At 43.2% G+C, this 20,916-nt stretch overlaps 1 protein-coding gene across 4 annotated transcripts; it reads left to right on the top strand.

The window, feature by feature from the left end:
• The first annotated feature begins 4,703 nt into the window (after window positions 1–4,703).
• LOC130529683 (dehydrogenase/reductase SDR family member on chromosome X-like) lies at window positions 4,704–20,115 on the top strand. 4 transcript variants are annotated; one of them, XM_057040149.1, is made up of 7 exons: window positions 4,907–5,175; window positions 6,131–6,238; window positions 7,670–7,738; window positions 11,532–11,633; window positions 13,169–13,376; window positions 13,757–13,964; window positions 16,369–20,115. In XM_057040149.1, exons 1-7 carry the CDS (start codon window positions 5,070–5,072, stop codon window positions 16,546–16,548), a joined length of 981 nt encoding a protein of 326 aa, XP_056896129.1. In that variant the 5' UTR covers window positions 4,907–5,069; the 3' UTR covers window positions 16,549–20,115. The 4 variants fall into 4 exon arrangements, with proteins under 4 accessions (XP_056896139.1, XP_056896129.1, XP_056896155.1 ...); XM_057040167.1 differs by having other exon boundaries at window positions 4,973–5,132; XM_057040159.1 differs by lacking the exon at window positions 11,532–11,633 and having other exon boundaries at window positions 4,704–5,175.
• The last annotated feature ends 801 nt before the right edge of the window (window positions 20,116–20,916 follow it).

Genomic DNA, 20,916 nt, shown 5'->3' with positions numbered 1-20,916 from the left:
TTTCAGCCAACAGCACAAGATATTTATTTAGTGATTGAGTGTAAGATTTATGATTGTGCCATTTTTTGGATGTTCTGAGTTAACATTTATGATTCCAGCTGGCCCCCAGGAAATACAGTCCATCTCTTTTGTTGTCAGTAAATGGGGTTTTATTGAAAAAGTTCCATTTTTTTCTGTTCAATTTCGACTCCACAACAGTGGTGGCTCGAGGTCATGTTTTTGGTTTGTTTGTTTGTCTATTTAGTTAGCAGGGCTAGGGGGAAAAAAATCAGAAATTTGTTTTGAGTTTAATGAGATTTAAATTTGGACCATGGCCCAAGGAATAGATTAAATTACATTAGGAAGAGAGTGCAGTGTTTGGGGACAGATCTAGGTCAAGGTCTATGAATTTCACACAGGCCCAAAAAACATTCCTGGATTGTTGACTTTTCTAATCCAAACAAACTGCTTTTTAAATGTTTATCCATAAATTGGCATCGTCCTTGGAAGAAAAATCAAGTCAGCCTTTGCAACAGATTGGAGATGACAAATCATCACAACCAATCCAAAGTGTTATCGCTATATTTTCCACCGGGGGGCGCTATCACGTCTGTTTATTTGCCCCCCTCCTGCCCGTCTTGTATCTGGGTCACTATTCCTTAAAAAAGGTGAGAGGGTTCACAACTTCAAGCGTAGACGGGTAAGAGTGTGAAGACAGTTTCACGTTCCAAAGAAGTAATGTTTCGTGTCCCCGTTATTGTTATGTATCGAATATGTTGACTATGACAAATACACTCAAATCTGGATCGGGCATTTAATTAAAAAATAAGCCAATACCCTACATTTAGCCTTCTACTCTTTCAAATAGTTGTTTTCTATTTGTACATATGAACTCCAGTCCTCTGCTCCACCTCTATGTGTAACGGCCAAATGAAAAGGCGAAAAGCAGCACCGCCCGCCCGGGGGGTCCTCGCCACGCGCACCTCCCTCTTTCGCTTTTCTGCATCTTTCCATCTAAGCAAACACCCCAAGACTGAAGTCATTCCAGAATTCACCCTCCAAAACCGAGCCTGAGACCGGACGACGTGACGTCACGGGCGCGTCCTCGCCGTGGTGAGAGATAGAAGCACCGAGACACTCGCGCACACCTCAAAGCCATAAAAATAGATGGCGAGTGACTCAGCCGTTATGTAAAGTCCATCTCTGATAGGGCCGCCCGGGGCTCTTTATGTCAGTTTAGCTTGACGGCGCTGAAGCCGAGGTGACACGCGTCTGTGTCCGAGCTCTCAGTGCGCACACGCTCTCACGCAACGCGCGCCGCGCCCCCTCCAACCTCCCCTTCCCCAGCGCGAAGTTCTCCTCTTTCTTCTATTGAGGCCACAGTCTGCGGCGCGTTGATGGACAGGGATGTGATACTGTCCGCATAATGCCCCCCCCACGGAATCACCCCGTGTCAATCAAACCCGAGCTCGAACCTGGAGAGAAACCGCTGCACGGGCGCTGAACCAGATGTGGTGTTCCATGTTTGTGTATTTATAGGGCTCCTATGGGGAAACATTGACCTTTATTAATTATAATGAGACATTTTAATCATCTTTCATGCAAATATGTTTCCACCCTGATTAACCTGCAGGAACGGAGACCTTTATTATCCTTTAGTGGTTTTAATGCTGCTTCAGAGGGTTTCTCCACTCTCATAAGGAGGGAGATCCAAAGGGAATGTGGCTTCAGAGTGTGCACATTTCAATAATTTAGTTTGGAAATTCGGGGTTAAAAGGTGCCAGAAGTGTTAAAGTCTTTAGGATTCATCACTGCCGTAGAATTAAACATGCAGACAAATGTGAAATTATATATTTAGATTTCATAAATCTTTAAAATGTTCTTTACATTCTATAAACACACCATTCAAATCCTTATTTTTCTCAGTTTAACATCAGAGAAGTGCGATATCCCCGTTCACAGTTGTCATTATTATTGTTTTTCAGACATGGTGCCGACTGTTTTCTGTAATTCTGTGGCGATGCAAAGCAAACTACAGATCAACACTAGCGTGACACTATTGGTGTTTCAGTATTCTGTGCGTCATCACAGTCAGACCCTGGTTCTGACCAATGATGTGGGACTCACATTAAGAATGTTAATCATCTTTTTTACCCACAACCACAAGCGCACCATAACGTGTGTGAGTGCACGGCTGAGGCGAAGCATTGGTGCTGTTGGGTTAATGGAAGCTTCGGGGAGGAAGGCTCGAAGGCAGGAGAGCAACCCCCCCAACACACACACACACACACACACACACACACACACACACACACACACACACACACACACGTGCTGTAATGACAACAGGTTACAGACAGAAGCAGTACATACACACATTTTTAGGTGATTTAAATGTCATAAAATGGAAAATTTCACATTCTGGATGAGAGACGTTCTACCCTCAAAAGTAGAAACCTGCCGGTTGTCACGTGTCGACACTCAGAGAGGTGCACCCTTGAGATACACACCAGCTGCTATTTACACAAAGCATAGGAACATTTGCAGCACACACGGACCTTTGCTCAGCAAGACGCAAGTTGGCTCCCCAGTGGTCCGTCTTTCCTGCAAATATGATACGAGCACGCACGCACACACACACACGCACATACACAGACACACACACATTCACACAACATTCTATATTGCAATTGTCAGCTGGGATTTACAGATTAAGACAAGCTGGACTCTGCAGCCAGCCAGAGGTTGTCACAGACAAGTAGGTGACTTTTTTTGAAGAGTTATTATGATGTCGTTCACATGTTATTTATGTCACACACCCTCCTGCCACGCTGTGCTCCCAGTGTGTGTGTGTGTGTGTGTGTGTGAAGGCCTGCCTCTGATATGCCTTCACCTGAAAAAGCTCCTCCATCATTTCCAGGTCTGCCTCTGACCCCCCCATCCTCCGACACTGTGGTCCAACACTCCTCTGGGGTCACATTAACAACACGTCCACATTTAAATGCACAATCTCCTCGGCTCGGTTCCATCAGAATGACGTGGCCTCTTTACGTGCCACTGCCTATTCACCCGCCCCGCGAGCAGACGGTAATAACGCGGGCCAACATCTTGTCAGTGCTGCTATTACAGGATGACCTCAACTATTGTGCAGAGGGTAAGACACAAACTCAAACTAACGATTTCACTGCCAGAGTGGGTGAAGGGGAAGTGATTGTGACTGGCCCAGACCCATCTTTAAGCCTGATGATTGTAATTTAGTTCCAATGAGTGAACTTGGAGAGTATTCTCAGCCTACTTCACGTGCTACCAACAATTCAGCTCTCCGGTTAGGACAATCTAGCACAGCGGTAGGCTGCAGCTCTACTGTACATCATACTTCCTATAGTGGCCTTGAAATAGCGCTGGGTGGGGATCCTCACTCAAAGTAATCAAATAAAGAAGCAAAAACACAAAGCTGCGATCTCTGAGACCTGAAAATTAAAAAGAATCAAGTATCATTAATCCATTAAACCCAGTTGATGGGTTTCCTGTCACATACGAGGATGATTAATGTACAGATCTTATCATAAAAAGATTAAGAACAGAAAAACTCCACCAGCTGATTATCCAAGAAGCTGCATTGTATATTTAGCATTTTGTATCGTTTCCTAGCACAAGTGGTCACAAGTCAGATACATTGATTTTGATAGCAGTTTAAATATAAACCTATAGATGCAGTCTTCTGTTAATTTCACACACCCAGGATGACTAATGGCGGTGTGGGTCCACGATGTCTGCGAGCTGAACGGTCTGAATCGGAAGTCAATGCACAACATCAGTCAACCGTTGCATCTCGTTGAATTACGGGTATTTTCCAGGTTGCTTCCATTTACTGACTTTATCACAGGCGCTACGTGAAGGTGAGTCAGGGCTGCAGGTGTCCTTTTGTGTTTGCTTCCCCCAAGAAACTAAATATTAATAATAAAAATGATGCATAAAGGATGAACAGGTTGAGTGCTGCTCTTCCTGACACGTTCTGGTAATTGAACAGTCATCGTTACACACCCTGGACTCATTTGTGTGAGTGCTTTCAGACTGAAACCATTTGCAGGCTGAGGGTTTAAAACAGACAAAACATTTAGACATATTAGATTATGGGGATGAGGTCAGAGGCTGAGGTAAAGCAATGTGTTTCTTTGCGGGAAGAAAAAAAAGACTCTGTAGATGTTTTTGATAAAATCAGTAAAATCAGACCATAACTGTTGCTACATCTTCATAAATACTTAGAGGACGCGTGAAATATCCAGACCCTGTTGAAGTTAACTAAATCAAGGCACATATGGAAACATCCAGTGCTTTTGATTGGACCTGCTACTATAATTCTGCAAATTCTATATAGGGGTCTGAAGGAAACTGTTGATTAAATCAGCAGATCACGGAGACAAGTGGTTTTCACAGCTGACATTCTGTTTGACTAATTATAACAGCAGCATGAGCAGCCTCTAATAGGAGTAGACTGGTGTGATGAACTTGGAGTCCCAGTGGAGGAAAGCTAGCAGTCAGCCAAATGGAAGCTGCAGAGGTGCAGACAGGAGCCATACTATCTGGAAGCATAGCCTCAAAGTCCACTTATCCTTGGAAATTTGATGTTAACCATGTGTAATCCTCCAATTTTTGAAGCCTGTCAGGCAACAGTTATTGAGCCAGTTGGCGCGCTGAAGGGAACGAAATGCTGAATCTACAAAAGAACGATCTCATAGAACATCAGGCACCCAAAGAGCAGCCACACGTCTCCTACCCTCCATTACACACTAATCCCACTTGCACTGAAGTGATGGATTGCTGCACGGAATTCACTTTTTGTCTGGGCGGTTTGTCGGTGAGTTCTAGACAAGTAAAGAAATGATACAAATACAAAGACAACAAATACTCTCAACTGTTGAAGCACAAGTGTCACGAGGAAGGAAACGAGGACGAGACCGGCTTCATATTGGAACGCGCCCCCATTAACCGGAACTAGCCCGGAGCTCCAGGAGCTGCCCCAGCTGCCCCTCTGCACTGTTACCCCGTTGCACTGTTACCCCTCTGCCTCTGCTCTCAACCCGGTAGAAATGCTGTCGTTTGTTCGAGTCCACCTGGTACCCGCTCTGAAGCTTTACCTGCTGGGATTTAAGGTGTTGTTGACTCAGCTGTTTAGCAAATCATTCAGGTTGCCAGGTCAGTCCAACACAGTTGAGTTGGGTGTCTTGTAAGATCGAATTTAGCCCTTTCTGCAAAGAGAATAGCTTGTTATATTAATTTCGTGAATATTGTAAATATGTTAAACCAGTACAACGAACCTTCTCCCTCGTAGCACCCATCGTAACAGTTGACGTTACGTTAACATTAGCTACCGATGATGACCTTTAATTATGATTAAAATGAATCACTGTCTCGTCTACAAATATTGCCGAATGTAACAAAAAAGCTATAAACGATTCCCCTTCTTCTCGGATAATTGCTTTTTAATTTTCAGCTTATTATATTAAGTGGTGCAGCTTTAAATTTCCCCTTTTCATGATAGGGTTTGGAAGCCACGTTGAAAACACAACTTTGTACTCTTTTTGCAATCTAATTCTGTATAATCTACATTTTCAGAGATAAAATTACTTGGACATACTCATAAAACACCCCGTTATCCCTTCTTTAATGAGTTTGTAACATGATTTAATTGACATTAGGTCAATACTTTAAACATGCATCACAAAGTAGGCTAAAGTGTTTAATGTAGCCTGCATTAACTTTAGTTCTGATGTGATATGAATATATATATAAAAAACAAAACCATTCCTATTCAACTATATTATACTATACATCCATGATTTAATATATAACCAAAAATGGAACACACACCCATGCGTATCACTGCTTTGGAGATTAAATGACGTAATTTATCCAGTAAATGTTTTACTGTCCTAAGGGGAAAATACTCGCTTTAGTTTGAAAAAGATGAAAACATTTTGTACTTTATCGCAGACTTTTTAAGACCCAGATAAAATCAGTGTGGGCTTTTGGAAACCATCCGCAGATCAAACTGAATGTGTTGTCCTGAAATAGCAGCTCCTCCTGAAGCCGCTTCCTTATCAAATGACACTGTTGCTGATATCTCTGTGTCCCCTCCTGACTCCGCCAGTGATGCCCAGACAAGACGGCAAGGTTGTCATAGTGACAGGTGGAGCCAGGGGAATCGGATATGAGGTAGTCCGGCTCATGGTCGGACTGGGCGCGCATGTTATCATAGGTACGTTATCAAGTCATGCACCGGGACAGGCAGGAAACGGAGACCTTCAAACGCTCCTGCTTGGCCTGAAAGTTGTTCTATTAAATATGATCTAATGACAAGTATGTACATTGATTTTATTTTTAAAAATAAATACATATTTTCCCACACAGCCAACCAATCTCGTTCGAAATGGAAACTGTTTCTGAAACCGTTTCTAAAATCCTGTTACCCCCCCCCCCCACACACACACACACACAACCAAAAAACAACCCGTGGGCGTTTGCCATTAAAATTTAAACACGATGGCGTCAGCTCACGATATGCAGCGATATTTATCATCCTGACACGTGGGGCCTCATCAGTCTTTGGTACCTCCTCAATTACTGCAGAAAAATGGCTACTTGTGCGGCCGTGGCCATTTCAGCTAACCTGTTTTTACTTTCAGATTTTTCCATCTTGTAGTTGATTGGTGGTGTTCTAAGCACACATAGACAGCATGCAATGAGACCACATGATGGGAGATTAATAAGGTTTTAATCACCTAACCAAATGATTATTTCATGGTATTTCATACTCTATCTGTATTCAGTTCATTTCCTGTTTTAGAAGATTGTTGAGGTGAAGGAAGATTTTCTGTCATTATTTACACTTTACGTCTTTGTTTTCTTTCTTAAAGCCACATTGTAAAAGCAACATCTACCTTTGACACACCCACGCAAATGTAGTTTATTTAAGTGCCTTCATTTGTGCTTCAAAGCTGAACACACAGCACTCTTGATTACTGTTACTCTGACCTGTTAATATAATTCATAAATTTAGAATATTTATAGCTAAGTGACTCTGATACTGGAGTGGATGCATATTTCAGGTGGAGTATGTGACCGTGTGTGTGTGAAAGTTCATATTTTGAGTCTCTGAAACGGAATTGTAAAAGCTTCCCGAATGAAAGTTCTTGGTCTTAGCCAAAGCAAGGAAACTAATGTGGTTCAGCTGGTGCAGGACACAAACCTCCTCCTCCACCTCAACCATCAGGCCAAACATGCCACACAGAAATGTACAGGGCGTGCTACCATCTCCAGAAAATTACCCATGCCTTTGGGCACAATAAAAAATATACTTGACCTTTGACCCCCTTTGACACATCACCCATCTGAGCCACGCCCTCCAGCCAGACCGAACCGCAGTACATCAGGAAATGATGCTGTGCCCTTGAAAGAAAAATCCATGTGTCATAATCCATCTGTGTGTGTGTGCAGAGGCTGACTGAGAGTGCACGGCATGTAGACGACATCACTGTCCGGCACATTTGAGAATTGGGAGGCATTTAATGTTAATTAATGTTTTGTCCATTGATGATTCTTCACATCCCAAATGACAATAAATTATTTGCCTGTACTAAGTTGGAGGAAGTCCGGATGCATCTTACTGTGTCTCTTCTTCATCTGTCAGGTGGGAGGGATGAGCAGGAGGGTCCAGCAGCCGTCAAAAGGATCCTCAGAGAGCACAGACAGGCCAAAGGTAAGATTACGACCAGCTCTTGGAACCCCCGCTTCATCTATGCATACATACGCAGCTCTACATGTGCCAGTGTTTGAATGTAAAGGGCAGAGATGCAGCAGCGTGCCCCCCCAGGCTCCCATTCTGGGTTTATAATATCAGACCTGTTGTTGGAAAAACAGGGAAGAACTCTGAGAACTCAACAGCGAGAAATAAGTCAAAAACCATCACAGAAGAGGAGGAGACGAAGTGGAAATGACAAATGAACTAATACAGCGCGGTACAAGAACGGTACGTCGGAGCGAAAATGGAGGTAATGAATGGGTGACAGAGATAAGAAGAGACAAATAATGGCAGCAGAGAGATTTGTTATAATGCTGTGCGCCTCTTTGCTTACTCCTATTTTGAGAAATTGATTCGGGCGACCTTCACAGCACCATAAATTCGACCACATACTCGTACATAAAACGACACTAAAGTTATTCATTCTGTAGCGAGCACCCAAACACCAAAATTGGAATCTGCCCAGGACCCAGGAGAAGATATTGGTTTTGTCCTGCTGCATCTTTGCCTCGGTAATTTTGTCTGCATGTACCCACAGAATGTTTTGTATTCGGCTTTGCCATAATTACATTTTTTTGATTGGAGTTTTCCTTCATCCATATTGAAAATGAGCTTTTCCTGAAATTGAAAGTGAGTTAGTTATCTCAAGAAATGAAGGTTTTTTTTTAATTTTTTTGCTTTATTTACTTCACATATTACTTTGCAGCATTAGGAGTGAACGCTAACATCAAACCACCTTTCAGTTGTAAGTTTTTTTAAAAGCATTTTTCAAATCACAAGACTACTAAAAAAAGGAATTGGGGTTTAATTGCCCCCCAAAATAATAAGAATTGGCAGGCAACAGCAAGCCTGCCATAATGGTGTATCTAAGAATGTCTTAAGTTCTCAGCCGTTCAGCACCTGCTGCCTAGAGAGAGGCGAGTTCCATTATTTGCCTTTTATTGGAGGCTCTGAAAGCTGGCTGGCCGCCGCCCTGCCTGTGTTCAAGTGGCTGCCAGGTACAGAGTCGTCTTGTGTCATTGAAGTCCATTTCTCTGGACGGGAACACGGTGGAATTGATTACTACTTTTGTAATTGGCAAGCGCTGGGGCATAGGGGACAGGGGGCTGTCTGTAGCCAGACACTTGTGCACCGAATGTGTGTGTGCTAGTTAGACGGTAATAAATGCTTATTAATATGTAAGACGGGAGCTTTAAATGTCTCTTTTGTAACGCCCTTTGGCATCCTTCCCGGTGTTTGCACATTTGTCTGTTGTGAAGGAGGGGAGATGGCTCCTAATACACTCACAGGAGTAACTGCTGTAATGTAACTCCATGTAGCCACATATCAGGAGCCCAGATAGTTGCACGATCATTATAGTGTTTTTCTTTTCTTTCTTAAATACTAATTAATTCTATCGGCCACCATTATTTTCCCTTCTCTACTCACTAAAAGTCCTATCCCTATAGCAGGGGCATGTATACTGATGGAAACAGAGACATCTTTTTGGTGAAGAGAACAAAATTCCCAAAATATTTGACACAAAATTGTAGTTATTAAGGAGGAAGCGATTCTTCATCATGCGGGAGGGTTTGTGGGTAGGGAGGGGACGGATGGTGCAGGGCGGGAGCAGGATTAAAAAATGGATGCATTGTTTAACCGGCAGCCAGTGAAGGTTCTGCCGGGCTGGGGCTCACCGGAGCAGGCGTGTGGGAGGAGTTGAGCATGGCGCTCGGGGTGTTTATTTCCTACAATACAAATTGTCACATCCCTCAAAATGAGACCACACGGCTTCTTGCGGGGTTGGCACTTTTAAATGTTAATATCGCGTCTCAAATATGGCTAATTTAAGCTATTTATAGCTACGCTGAAAAGGCAGCGACAACCGTGTCGCTGCCTTTTCACCGCTGACTTAAATAGGTCAGCATTTCAATGCTTTTTCCCCATCCAAACATTGAATTATGTCTTTCTTTGTAAAAAAACAAACAAAACAAAGACAAAGCTCAGTTTCCTCCTCGCTTCAAATATATGAAGCTCGCTTTGCCACCGCCATGTTTGTTTTGCTGATATGTCACTTGCCAGGGATACTGCCATATCACAACGGCTTCCCTCAGGAAACTGTCCTGTGTCCTACGACACTACAAGTGTGAATGTCGTCCATCAACTAATAAAAAAGGTCTGGCAGTATTCCCGGACTATAAGTGGGTATCAGGCCTCAGTATTGTAAAGACAGCAGCGGAAAAGGTGCAGATAAGATTGGTTAGATAAAATTGGAACATGACCTCCAGTTCACTAAGTTGATTCAGGTGTTTGTGCCACTTCATCAGTTTTTGTTGTGCATATTTTCAGTGTGAAATCCATTTGACTAGCAGGTATTTGAAGGTATTTCCCATCAACACCTCGGCAAGCAAGAAAAAAATGGTGTGTATGACTGTGGCGATAAAAAGGATGAGCTTTAGAAAATATCCTGGGGTTTTGGCTGAGGGCTTGCAGCAGCTGGACCATGCCGGATCGATAACGCGTCACTCCCAGTGGGCTTTCCCGCTATTATTCTTCTCTCTCCGAGATCCTGGATCTTCTGATAGCTCCACTTGTTCTCAGCTTTTGACTTTTCTTTTCTCTTTTTCCCTGCTGTCTCCCCCCCCCCCCCCCCCCCCCCCCCACACACACACACACACATGGCAGGAAGTGAGTGACACGGCTTTAGATAAGGATCAGACCATCATCAGGGATGGCTGCTCTCTTGTCTGCCACAGTGGTCTTTTCACCTTCACCAACCACCATCCCTCCTCATTCAGCTTTTCTTGCTTCTATTTGACCTTTTGTGTGGTTACCAGAAAAGCTATGACCATTTTTATACTGTAAGTGTGTGACTTGATTATTTATTTATGTTTCAGATATTTTTCACAAATGTATTCTAACAGTAAAATGTCGTAGCCGAGGGTTTGCGACGATCAAGATTCGCAGGTTCTCGGCTTCTCTCGTTCCGTGATCTTCGATAAAGACGACTCGCTTTGCACAGCTTTATAATTTCATCTTGAGGTTTTAATGCCTCCACATTCCCTTGTTTGCTGTCCTGCACCTGCACAAAAACACCTGAACTTGTTAGAGCTGCACATAGCAAGTAGGCTGTGGAGTTGTAGAGGTCTGTTTGTGTTGGGAAGCTTGGTAAAATGACAGTCCCTTACAATTTAAAGCATTGCAGCACTGAGCTAGACTTATCCAGTAAAATAATATGGCTTCCTTTTAATTTTTTTTGTCCAATCTATAGGAATTTTATAAAACAATTCATGTGTCAACATACTCTTTTCCAAAAGCTTTACTCAAAATTTGTTTAGTCCTTCTGAAAACTTCCTTCTGGTTTTAATTACTGAACTTTCTCCATATTGGCCTAAATGTAACCTGTTAGTAATTGTGCAAATTGTGACCTGGTGTTCTATTGTGCTGCATCACAGCATGTGAATGTGTGTATATGTAGGTGCACACATGCACTCACATTAAAACCTCTATAATCTGATGATATTGGCTTGGATTTTTTTTTTTCATGCGGTGTCAAATCGTTCACAAGAGTCGATAAGATCTGTGTTAAGCTTTGATGTTCTCCTATGGAAATATTAGCTTTGATGTAAAGTGCAGGAGGCGATTACAGCGTGGTATTGGCGTTATTGTCACCTAAGAACAACTCAAGATATTCTTTGATAACTTGAAATAAGAAGAAATAATCTGTTTACAATAGTAGTGATGTGTGCGCTTCTGTGTGTGCCCATTCCAGTGGAGTTCATGAAGCTGGACCTGGCTTCTCTGCAGTCCATCCGGGACTTTGTTGCGAGCTTCAAGGAGCGGAAACTGCCACTAAACATCCTGGTCAATAATGGTAGGTGGAGTTGTCACGCTGGTGCCCGTGTGGACGGTGTGCTGTGGAGGAATCATTCATTATTTGCTGAGAGGAGAGTTTTTGCCCTTTATTGGTGGTTTTTAGTATTTAGTCTCATGACTGCTGCACAAATCCATGTGATGACAGTTACAGTTACAGTAAATAGAGTCTCTTATTACTTTAGAAAGGTCAGTCGGTCTTTTAATATATTCTAAAAGTGCAGATGCACTGACGAAACGGGCTCTTGTGGAGACCGCCCAAGGAAAGTGAAACTATTATACTGTCATCCTCTGCTGCGGATGACAGTATAATAGTATTACCGGCTTCAGAAACCGCCAGTTGACAGCATCTCAGATTAGAGCCCACAGAAATGCTTTTCGGAGTTTAAGTGGGAGACACATTTCAACACCTGCTGTTCAGAGACCGCAGGAGTGAGGCCAGCACCAAGCAAAGGAGACTTCCTCGGGCCAAGACGCGAGAAATGGACGTTGGATAAACGGGGAAACTGGCGCTTACTCTATCTTAATGAGTGCAGATTTGATTTGATCAGAGATTTACATTTTTCATTCAAAGCCGCGTCCGTGTTAGCTGGAGAGAGGGTGAACCGAGGGATCCTGAAAGTGGGCTTTCCACTATGAAGATAGAGGAGGAGGGGTGATTATGTGCCACACTGTTGATGATAAACACACCGTTATGTTGTTTGGGTTGAGCATTTCTACTCATCACAGGACATCAGTAATGTGTTTTGCAGGGTGTTATTGAGGGAGGACGGCTGTGTTGCCTTTTGTTCAACATTTTAACATTAAATATACATTTATACTCCAAAAGAGGGTATGAAACCAGCATTGCATGATGTACGGTAGTGATTACCAAGATATGTACAATATATTTGTCTCATTCTGTCTGACAACGCTGCATATACTTATTGCAGTGCTCCCATGTATTCATTAATTTTTCTTGCCTTTTATCAGCTTTTTGAAATCCAGTATCCTTTCTAATGGAAAGAGAAGGAATAGCTGACGTATGCTTTAATGCATTTAGTCAAAATAAAACAGCAAATGAAAGTCAACAACAGGCTTTCAGAAACAATGTGTCCGCTGACCCGATTTCCTCAGACAGAGTTTCTCAGATAGCTTCGGGTCCCCATTTGTTGTGTTTTCCCACCTGTAGTCAAAGACAGACAAAGTGTGGACCAACACAGCCTGTATTCAAGGTCAGAAATGTAACCTGGAGAGCATCCTGATTTCTGTCCTTCCAATCTGAGCAATAGATTCTTTTTTGTACTCAGTAACTGATCCCCATAGTACAACGTTATACAACAATGAATAAAAATGATCGTATCAAAGGAAAAATCTATGTGCCCAAGAGAACTTTTGCATCAATTTAAATGTGCAGGTTTCCAGAAATCCTATTCCTATCAGGTTGACTGAAGCGTCTATATACCTCTGTATCCGTGTTGATGTTACTGTTCATAAAGTTAATATTCTTCCTGTTTAAAATTCACTGCCCTCCATTGTGTACTTTTGTCTGTGAAGCGGGTGTCATGCTGGTTCCCGAGGGCCGTACTGTGGATGGATTTGAGCAGCATTTTGGCGTGAACTACCTGGGCCACTTCCTGCTGACGTGGCTGCTTCTGGACATTCTGAAGGATTGTGGGAAATGTGGTTTCTTCTCCCGTGTGGTCAATGTGTCCTCCTCTGCCCACCGCATTGGCGAGATTAGACTAAACAACCTCAATATCTGGTATGTTCACACATACACCTCAGCATTCACAAGCATATCAGATAGTCTGAGGTAATAAGGTGTTCACTGGAGCCAGTACTGCAATGTTTCATCCCACCACGTCGTCTATGCTTCCTCTGCACTGGCTTTACCAACGTGATTCTAATTTCCTTGCAGCGTTATTGAGGCAACTGTTGACTACAATTCAGTTACATTCATGTCGCACCGACATGCTGCACCGGTGGCTCTTGTCAAAGAAAAGCGATTGCTGCAGATTCCCAGTGTAGAGCACCTTCAAATTGTAAAATATGGCCTGAATTTGAGCCTGAAGAGATTATAGGTTCTAAATCAAAATCATTCTAACCATGCTTTTTGTCTTTGTTCTCAATCATTGTGTGCAGCCAGTATTATTCAGCCCATGCAGCCTATTGCAACAGCAAGCTGGCCCAGGTGTTATTCAGTTCCTACCTTCACCAGGAACTGCAGGGGGGAGGGTTCTCGGTGAGCTCATGTGCCGTGGATCCTGGCATGGTGGATACAGCTCTATATCGCCACCTATGGACACCCCTCTGGCTGCCACTGAGCATAATTGCTCACCTGCTTTTCAGGGTAAGACTGCTCCGAACTATTTTTCCAATTTTTTTACCATTTTGTTTAGCATAAATAGGATGTCGTTTAAATATATCATAGAGAACAAGTAAGTGATCATGTTGTAATGGAGAAATCTCATCAAAGATTTTCCAGTGAAAATGCATAAAACTCAGCACGGAGCACATTAAGTTGGATTTTATAATGAGAACAAACACCAGTCGCATCTCTGAAAATGGAAGTCCTATTAAAATAAAGGGAGGCTTTTATTTTCAAACATTTCTTTCATGGCTCCAAGTGTTGGCCGCAGGCTGCTGTTAATGTCCTCATGAGCTAATGAAGTGAGACGTTTGTGTGTGTTTGAGCATTAAAATGATGCACGAGCAGTTGACCCGAGGCAACAACTTTCAAGTGTTTCAAAACCTATATGACACGTTTGGTCACAAGCAGCGTTGTCTGGCTCAGTGGTAATGGAGTCAGTGTCTATCACCGTCCCGGTGTCCTTGGAGCTCTGACAGCGGCTGACAGTTAAACAAAGGATGCTGCCGAAGCTCCCGTGGCATGAAATGCTTGTCTGGAACCAGCTGCTTATCCACTTTGGAATATCACCAACACACCTAGAGACCGCTCATCTATGGCACCACTTCGAGGCATCCCCACTGCGGAGCTCCGGTCCCTAAATGTGGGCCAGGCCCGTGCGAGTCAGCATTAAATGCCGTGCCACGGTCAGTCAACTTTATTTTCACTGGCAGCTGTCGACTGTCCACTGCTGTTATGTTCCCTGCACAAACAATCCCAGCAGAGGTCAGGTGGACGGGGCACTGGCGGTCCTCTGAATAATGAATCTGGTGTATACCATGAGAAGAACATCTGGTTGGTCCTGTAGATTCAGGATACAGGAGTTCAAAGGTCACACAGATGTTTCTATTGGGCAAGAAATGTCCACTGTCTGGTCCAGTTCATTTTAATGCCAGTATTGATCCCTATGGAGACAAAGGCAAGACCCCCCCCCAATAGAGTGGAGCCCAGTGGCATCAATGACATCAATCTTGTTTGGAGTTTCTCTTTTAACAGGGCTTGAAGTGGTTCTTTGTCTTTTTTCAGACATCTAGCTTGAGTTTGTCCTCTTCCTCTGACATTACCTGATGGTTCTTTACTCTGTCTCCTCCCCATTGTCGTCCCCTCTTCATAGAGTCCTCAGAAAAAGCCTCACTTCTTCAAAGCTGAACTCCAGCTGTTTTGGTGTGATTCCAGATTTGGAGGCTGTGATATTCCTCCTGCCGGTGTGCCTGTAATTTTTCCTGCTCGTACGAGGCGTTCAGGCGCCCCCGCTCACATCTAAGATTGTCATTTTTGTCTTGTTGCTTCAAAACCCAAACGTCTTTGCTCTCTATCTTTAGTTCATGTTTTTTAATCAGAATGTTGTTCAGCTCCTCTGCCTCCATCAAATATTCCTAAAGTTTGGCTTGTTGATGATGGAACTGGAAATATTGCTTTAATTAGGTTTAGAAACCTGCTAATATTGCTCAGTACATAATGGCTTTATTTCCTAATGATTTAATATCAACAAAACCATAATATTGATCACTTTTTTATTCATTTTTAAAAGATTATTGGCACATAACAAACATTAATCTCCTTGACTTTGAATTATTGAAATTACTAATTTAAAAAAATAATGAGTGAAAACAAAAAGATTTTGCCGCAGTGCCGCTCAGGTTACGCAATCTCATTAGGTTGTAAATGGTTGTAAAAGGTTTTGAGAAGATCAGACTGTAGATTTTAATTAAGAAAAATAGCCAGCTTTTTTTTCACAAGCTGAATCAAAGTGAAAAGACAATGAAATAAGTTTTTTTTTTTCTTCTCACAAAAATTGTTCCAGGAAGTGATGAAACCCCTTTCCTGCTCCGTGTGTGTAGAAATCGAACAACTACAAACAGCATCATAAAACTGGAGCAAGTTGTTGTTCATACTGAAATTTAATGCCCAGGAGTAAATAATAATTCATCTCTCTCTCGCTCTCTCTCTCTCTCTCTCACACACACATACACACACACACACACACAAACAAGTATAATGTTGATGCTTGCGGGATGTGATTCTTCCTCTGCTCTGAAACCTGCTTGTGATTTCACAGCTGACACTGAGATCACTGTTAAACTGCAGCAACACACACGCACACACACACACACACACGCACACAAACACAGAGCTGTTTTTTTATTTTTTAAATGACGCTAACCTTCAGTGACATCAGCCCTGCATTAGCGTTCACAGACACTTACACACACATGACGGCTGCTGCACAGATCATTTTTGGAGCCTGTCATACTGCAGTCACTCCTTTTAAACATCTATTTGCAGCATTTTTGAGTTCGATTCGTGGCTGTTTGTAAAGTATTTCTTGTGTTTTTTCTCTGTTTAGACTCCAGAAGAGGGAGCTGCCCCAGTGTTGCACGCTGCCCTGTCACCAGCTCTGGAGGGGGAGTGTGGGGGAGGCTACTGGGCCAGTGGACACAAGGAGATGACAACACCACCCACCCATGACCCTCAGCTGCAACACAGCCTGTGGGAAACCAGCCTCCATTTGCTTGGTCTGCAGTAGCATGTAACCAAACAATGGCTAACCGGGCGAAAGCTTGGACCAGTCAGCCGGCTTTTCTGTGTGTTTCCCCCACCACACATACCTCACATCGGGGTGTTTTCGTGATTTAAGTTGAAAAATGTCAAATCAAATCCCAAAATCCACCCCTGGAGTGTGAGGGGCATTTAGAGAGGCTCTTTTTATTTTATAAATTCTTGCCAAAGAAGGGCTACATGGAAAAGGCCATATCTCCTATTTTCCTTTTTATTTGCACTATGAGCAACACTTACTCATACATACATATTATAGGTATTAATCGATGCATTAGCTTTTGGGCAAAATCCTATATTGGCCTCTAGTTCCAAACAAATGTCAAATGTAAATCGAAAAAACTAAATTTCTTCAGACACTTTCAACAAAGCTTGAACATTTCTGACATGCATTTGGAACACAAAAAGCTAAATTTAGGTTTGGTTCTCCCGACTTAATCCATGCACACATTCATGAAGACGCGATGATCTTATTTTTCAAGGCACATTTTTCCACCCAAGGAAAAGGGAACGTGACAGCGTGTAAATTTCAGAGATTGTCCCAGTCTTTGATTGAAGAGCACTTTGTTTTGGTACAGTCTTGTGTTGTCAGCGGTAACTGCGATACTGTCACGCTAACTGCTGGTTAGTGTGCAATAATTCTGTCTTTTCTACTGTCTTTATGCAGTCAAGAAAGACACTGGTACGGAATGTGGGTTTGAGAGACTGATCCCATAAAACATCGGTCTATATTCAGAATAATCCCCACACAGTAGAGTGTCGAGATATTTTGGGGAAAAGTGTTGCCGTTGTCAGTTTTTGAAACCAGCATTTTCAAACGGTTCTGTTTGCTGCTGTCTGCGGTTACAAAACAGCTAGCCCCGGTTCCCTCTGTGATCTGTATTAATCAGTTTTACTCTGTGATACATTTGAGTGTTAAGTATTAAAATTCGCTTATGCTGTAGAACCCATTCATGCTGGATGGATGGCACAACAATGCCCAGCACTGAAGGGAGGATTGGAAGGAAAAGAGAGGGTGAATGCACTATTTTCCCCCCGTTTAAGCTGCGATTGTGGATGCTGCTGCTGCTACCACCACTTTCTCCTTTGGCTCAACTCCCAGTGCATTGTGGGATTGAGATTTCCCCACTGGTGAGACTCAAACTCCATCTGCTTGCTAACACACGCGCGCGGATTCAGCGTCAGTACAGCCAGGCACAGACTCCCACAATCCCAGCAAACAAACACATCTGTTAAATTCTGCAAAACGCCATTCACGCGCGCACACATGCACACGCACACACACATGCACACTGTGCCCTAATGCCATCTCCACTGTGATTAATAACTTTAGCTGTAAAATGAAACGTTTTATCTCAAATCAAATAGTGTGGGCTAAACCTTCATAACTGTCCTTCTGTGTCTGCATGTGTGTGTTTCTACTTTGAAAACTGCCACTGAGCATCCAGAGATGGTCATTATCTGCTGTACATCAAGCAATACTATCACTGTGGTAGCTAATGGAGAGTGTAGCACACAGCTAGAACAAATATGAGAATGTTAGAATATGGAAAGAATACAAACGGTGATTCGGACTTCAATTTACTCATATATCAGGAACTAAATATGTTCTCATGTATTAATGTACACATTGTGGATGTGCACCATTTTGCAATAGTTAAATATAGGTTTTTTAAATGTATTTTTTTATTCTGGGTCTAGACCCTTTGAAGGAAGGATGCAACTGACAAAGCGTCAGCTCCTCTCAAACGGGACAAGTGCATTTGTATGGTTGGTGGTCCTGTTGTCCTGATTTATTCACACAGCTGACATTAAACACGCACAATTGCTACCAAACAGCTGAAGGACAAATCATATCTCTCACTTTGATTTGTAGTGGTCCTGATGTCTGGCTCCATAATTTACAGCCTGCTGTCGGGGTAGCCTGTGTGAGAATTGCAGGTCAAAGGTCACCTTAATGGTTTGAGTTGACAAATCGATAGTGTGAGTTGATCATCATAGAATGGAATTTTGGAGTAATGGCCAGATTTGCCCTCTAATATGAGATTAAAAAATGAACCACACTGTTTTTATCACACAATCTCGTGGCTATTGAATTGAAATCCATAGGGACTGCAGAAACATACTGGTTCTGGTGCCAGTATGTACCAGCTCCCGCACAAAATGCTATGAACCCATCTGGCCTTTGTACAATTTCTTCTGCTATATCTAAAAACACACCCATCTTAGCTTCATCTGTAAGTTCACACTAGCAAAACTGGAATTATATATAAATGTACTGTGAAAGGAGGAGCTTTAGCATTGTGATGGACATTTCATCCTCAAAATAAAAACTCCATCATCAACCCAACGCGATTAGTATCGAGGCGGATGAAATAGACTTCAACGGCTGCATAAATGAATTTTTGTGTGGGACTGGACGGCGATTGGCAGGGAGACGCTGCAGATCTCGTCCTTTTGCTTGGAAACGAGCCGTTAATGCTTCAGTGCTTCCTCACTTGACTGTGTGGATCTCAGAGGCTCCTCCGTAAAAAATAACCCCAACAACTGAACGCACCAGCTAACTGCTCAGAGGCTGCCCCGTGGGATGTACCCTGCCCTGGAGCTGTTGTGGATCGCACAGGCCAGCTGCAACCAGCAGAGGAAACTGACTGTCTTTACCCATTGAGCACCTCCCACCCCCCTCCTAAAAAATAAGGTGTGCAGGAGTGTGAGTTGTTATATATTTAGCTTACTCCTGCAGTACTGCGGGTCACACAGTGAACTCTTGAATTGCAAATGTAGGAAAAAAACAACCCCTACAAGAACTGCTCCAGTAACCGTCCGTGATGTTGTCTGTGCGTGGTTTACTCGTGTTTGATTATTTAAGAGCATCGTCACCTCTGATGTTGACAGGTGGAGCTCGCACGTATAGACTGACGGTGTTTGAATAGCCATTCTTTTGTCTGCTCTGGGATTACATTTATATTAAATGTTTTGGTCCCAAAATCTGTAAAACCTAAATGTGTATATGTATAGGAAGAGAAATATAAAGATGTATATTGGGGGAAGCCAGATGAACAGAGTCCTTACTCTGGTCTTGTTTTTTCTTTGGCAACAGTTCGACCTTCCACTTGAGTCATTGCAGGGCTGCTAAAACGTTCCAACCCAGCGTAAACACTCCTTCACTGGGCCCCCGAAGATATAAGAAATGTGCAAAACGTTTTTATTTTGGATTCTAACTTTCTCGTTGTTAAGATGAACATCTTATTGCTTTTGCTGTGCCTATGAAGATCCCCTCCCCCATCTGTGCAACGGTCATTTTTCCATGTAAAACGAGCTTTGTAGAAACTGTGATTACCGTCTTGTCCTGTGCATTGCTGTGAGTTCTTTTCCCAGATTTGTACGAGGAGCGCGCGTGCCTGCGCGTGTTAAGATCAGAGTTTTCCTGTCCATTTTGATTTTTGGGTTTGTTTTTTGTCAGTGGTTGTGACATTCCAACAGCAACCGGCACCTTTTCTATTATCCAAAGCTTCTCAATAAACATATCATTGTGCCACTTTTGCCTCACTGTCACTGCGAGTGAAAAGCTGTCAGACCGATGACAGCCGGCATGAGACGGTGCGCCTCGAGCTCAGTCTGAACTTTGGTGTCTCAGACTCATCAGTAACAGCCACGCTAACACATTTGGGCTGTCAGGTTGACTCCTCACACGCAGCAGGTCAGGGTGAAAACCACTGCTGCACGTTGTAAATGCTGCATTCTAGATTGTGAGGCATCTTTGACATTAACTACAGGGTGTAGTTCAGATGACAAACTCCTGTGAGTCTCCAAAGAGAGACTGGTTTATTTGGATGCGAGAGATAACAGGTGGTCTTTGATTATTCTGCCTAAAATGTGGCCCGCCATGAGTTTCCTTTGTATCAAAAGAGGCTGCAGAAAACACGACTGAGCAGTGTGTGTTTACAGGGAAGAGCTCCTGGAATCAAACTCGCTGATCTTGTGCCCTCTGACGCCTCAGAAAGGGCAAAGCTTCAGTGAACCCGATAACAATCAGATTACTTGAAGTAATCAGGTAATTGCAACAATTGAATGTGACATGTTTACATGCCCTTCGGAAATGGGACAATCACGAGGAGCACACGCGAACACTAAAGACCCACCTGTCCACTCCCTCCGAGACAGGAAGAAGTCAGCACCCAGGGTAGGGCAAGAGACGCCCAGAGGAGCTTTCTACCCTGGAGCGGTGGCAGACTAACTCCTGCTGGGAGGACAATAACATCTGGGCCGGGGTGCCCACCTCATGGGGGGATGTGGGGCTCCGGAGTGCCCACACAGACTGACCATTTAAAACCAGATT

Source organism: Takifugu flavidus, chromosome 1 (assembly GCF_003711565.1).
Source record: "Takifugu flavidus isolate HTHZ2018 chromosome 1, ASM371156v2, whole genome shotgun sequence".
NCBI classification, from domain to species: Eukaryota; Metazoa; Chordata; class Actinopteri; order Tetraodontiformes; family Tetraodontidae; genus Takifugu; species Takifugu flavidus.
Note: the sequence above shows the minus strand (reverse complement) of the source record. Positions and strands in the feature narration are given on the sequence as shown.